A 3,604-nucleotide genomic window follows, 5' to 3' on the forward strand; every position below is an offset into this window, starting at 1 on the left:
GCGGCGCAAGCTTGGGGCTGGGTCCCTGGCCAACTCTCCAGGCCCAGCTCTGTCGCTCTTTCTCCCCGAACCTGCTCTCTGCCTGAACTTCCGAGAGGAAGAGCCAGGTTTGTGCTGAAGGATGAGCACCGTTTGACCCCGGCTTCTCAGCAGGAGTCGGAGGGCAGGCCGTAGGGAACGATGCCTGCACTTTCTGGAGGACGGTCACCTCCTGCCTCGACTCTGTGCCCATCAAACTCAAGGAAGATGAGGGCGTGGGAAACAAAGGGGGGGGCGTGGGACCCGAGCAGTGGGAGGGGGACGCCCAGGACCACTGAGCTCCCGTCCCCAGGACAAGCTCTGGAAACTGCCCCCCTGAAGGTAAACACGTGAATGTTGGAATGTTGCCCCCTGAGAGAAGGTGTAGATACCTCGGGGAGACTGTAGGATGAATTAGCGATAAACGCAGAGAAAACTAAGCAAATAAACAAAAAGGCAACTTTCAACTCCACTTAAAACAAAAAGTTGTACATGAAGGAAAAAATCAACACAGTATCCCACATGGTTCATTGTGGACAGGGTCCACCTGGTAGTAGGGTGCTGATCTAATGCTGATCTAGCTAAACAGCAACATAATTACACTGTGTGAGAGAGGGAGAGGGAGGGGGAGGGGAGGGGGAACAGAGGAAGACAGACACTTTCACCTTCAGGAAAGGCAGTTAGTGCCTGAAGCTGAGCATAGTGTGTTGTTTACAGATAGGGGAGCTGGGGCCGGTCAGGGCTGACTCAGAACTTGCAACCAGGCATATCCATGACTTTGATGAAAAGAAAAAGCAACTATAGTTTTAAAAAACTGGTAGGGTGCTTTAAAAGAGGATCAGGAATGAATTCTCTTATGAAAAGCATTAAAAAATGGTTTGGACTTGAAAAATAAGTACATGAGGACACTTTCTAAATCAAAGACGCCACCCAGCTTGGGCAGCAGGTTAACCAATTGAGGGACGAAAGCCAGCCACCTCCACAGCCTGGGAAGGGCGAGGGTCCCCCCTCACCACCGGAACGGGCTGCCGCGGCCGCAGTTACCCGGATTAAGACGGCCCCCAGGCGTGTTTGCTGCTTTGCGGGGACACTGCACATCTGCAGCGTTCTGAGGGGAGAACTAGATGTTTCAAAGTAACTTCGAAGTTGCTGGAAGACGCATCTTCCAGAGTAAATGTGAAAATATCCTGTTTACTTATTGTACGTGTGTATGTACATATCCCATTTATGCATATATCCTATTTGCGTATTATACACATGCGTATATGTTCTACTTACTCTGTGTGTGTGTGTGTGCGTGTGTCTCACGCCGTGAGCCCCCCAGCATTCGAGGCCCCCTTCTGGGGAGTGTAGTGGGATTTTGAAGGGCTGTGAAGAAGTCCTTGACAAGAACAGTTTTGCAAGGCCCGAAGCTACCGCCTCACTTTTCTGTAAGGTCCGTGCTGTGCCCCAAACCCTCAGGTGACGCGCTGTAGAGCGTGAAGCCAAACCTGTTGTCACCCCGCCACCGGGCACATTGCCTGTCCCCAACCTGCTTTAAAGACAGGAGACGTGTTCAATGTGACATTCTCTTCCTTGGGGCTTTTGAGGGGAGGGCGGGTTAACATTCTAGATCATTCCAGGGAAGCGTTTCAAGCACTTGATAGCGACCCCGTTGGTGTTGCATTTCAGAGGAGCCGTGCCAGCGGCCAGGACAGCCACTGGTGCATCACGCCCGCTTGAGGCCACCTCCAGGCCAGGCCCCCCTGCAGTCTTTGCCGCCAGCATTGGCCCCTTAGAGCCCTAATTCAGCGTCCCTTGTCCAGGCATCCAGAGGCCGGTCATGTCCTGTCTCCAGCTGCTCTCTTCCAGGCCCGAGTGCTTTGAGGCACAGCAGTGAGTGGGACATCGGTGGAGCAATCCGAGGCCGTGAAGCTCCAGGTGGCCTCACCAGCAGGGGGCCCTTGTGACCACAAACTGCAGAGCACTGGTCCCTGGTCGGGGGTGGGGGGGGGGCTTCCTTTTCCTTTCTTGCTTTCTCCAGTCACGCGACACAAGCTCTTTCAGTGGCTCCGGCTCTCTTGGGTGACACGCTCTGTGAACACTGGGTGCCCAAGCAGCTGGAGACCGGTTTCCAGTAGAGTGGGGAGGAATAGTTCTCCTTTTAAAAATGTTTATTGCACTTTCTGATTTTAGAAGAAATACTTGCTCATTGACGAAAACTTGAAAATAGAGAAAGTTTGAAAAAAAGGTAAAAACTACCCAGATTCTGCGACCCAGAGGTTGCTAGTGACAACTGGGGCCAGTCCTGTCCCCTTTGCGCGTGCACGTGCACAAACACACAGACACAGACACAGACACACACACACACACACGCACGCACACACACACGTTTCTACACATTCGCACATATTTGCCTCAGGTAACCACATAGCTTGGCATAGCTAAAGCAGTGTCTTTCTATCATCAAACCCATGGACCAAACATTAACGTTTAGTGTGTGTTGCAGGTACAAAGTTTCTGTATGCAAGAAGTCTGCTTTCTAGGTTTATTATTAAAAAGAAAAGAATCATCTAGATATCGTCTGCATCGTTGACACAGTGCTTCATAGCTAATGTCCCATCCCACGTGTTTTTACTTTATATTCTGAGTGGGATCACCTGGGGGACACTGTCGCAGTGTCCTGTCTGGCCCCTCACCTGGGAGCAGAACTGAGGTGGCAGGAGGAGGGCAGGAGGTGGTACGGGAGGAGGGTCAGCCGGGACAAGGGGCATGACGCCAGCTGCCTCGGGGGACCCGCGGACAGGCCCCGCCCACCCGCCTGGTGCGCCCCCAGCCTGCCCCCGGAGAATCCTTTTAGCTAGGACAACTCAGCGGCGCTTTGCAGCCGAGCCTCTCAGCCGACCCCCTTTCACAGGCGTGGACTACAAGACCACCACCATCCTGCTGGACGGGCGACGGGTGAAGCTGCAGCTCTGGTGAGTCGCGTCCGCCCACGTGGAGTGGGCCTCCTACAGGCACAACCCGTCCCTCCTCCCCGGCCTGACCCCAAGGCTCCCGAGGGATGGGGCCATCCGTTGTCTGAGGCTCTAGCCCTGGCTCAAGGTGGCAAACCTGGGCTCTGGGCCCTGGAGTCTGTCCGGACCTCATGGCCTCATCCAAGCTGCCTCCTTCTGCCTCTGCCTCCCAAGAGCCAGGAGGGGCTGACCGCCTGGAGGCTGGACCCAGACCCAGGTGGGAAGGAACTGGAGGCCAGGCTGTCACCCTCCACCACTGGCAGCCCTGGTCCTGAGGTTCTGGTCACACTCCTGCCCTTGCCCCTCCAGCTCCAGGTTTCTTGCTGTGACTGACCCCTGAGTGGCCCCCACCCCATGCAGCTTTCCTGACCACTGTCCTCAGCCCCTGTGTCGTCCCCTCTTCTGGGCCACCTGTATGGCTGTCCTGCCTCTCCTGACCTCGCTGAACCACTCCCCAAGCCAAATGCACCTCTAATAGCCGGGAGCCCCTTCTCCTACTGTCTCCCAACCCACCCTTCCCGGGGCCGCTCGGCCCCCAAGTGTGGGATGTCCCCTCAAGGCCCCGTCCTTGTCCACTGCCTGGGCCGCCC

General features: G+C 55.4%; 1 protein-coding gene across 3 annotated transcripts in view; it reads left to right on the forward strand.

The window, feature by feature from the left end:
• RAB40B (RAB40B, member RAS oncogene family) overlaps positions 1-3,604 on the forward strand; it is a 21,214-nt gene that overhangs the window by 8,091 nt on the left and 9,519 nt on the right. For all 3 annotated transcript variants that reach the window (XM_025047176.1, XM_006912133.3, XM_015589803.2), the window contains exon 2: positions 2,915-2,975. In XM_025047176.1, the coding sequence (XP_024902944.1) occupies positions 2,915-2,975 (61 nt within the window). The remainder of the gene's footprint in view (positions 1-2,914; positions 2,976-3,604) is intronic.

This window comes from Pteropus alecto, unplaced genomic scaffold (genome assembly GCF_000325575.1).
Source record: "Pteropus alecto unplaced genomic scaffold, ASM32557v1 scaffold134, whole genome shotgun sequence".
Classification (NCBI taxonomy): Eukaryota; Metazoa; Chordata; class Mammalia; order Chiroptera; family Pteropodidae; genus Pteropus; species Pteropus alecto.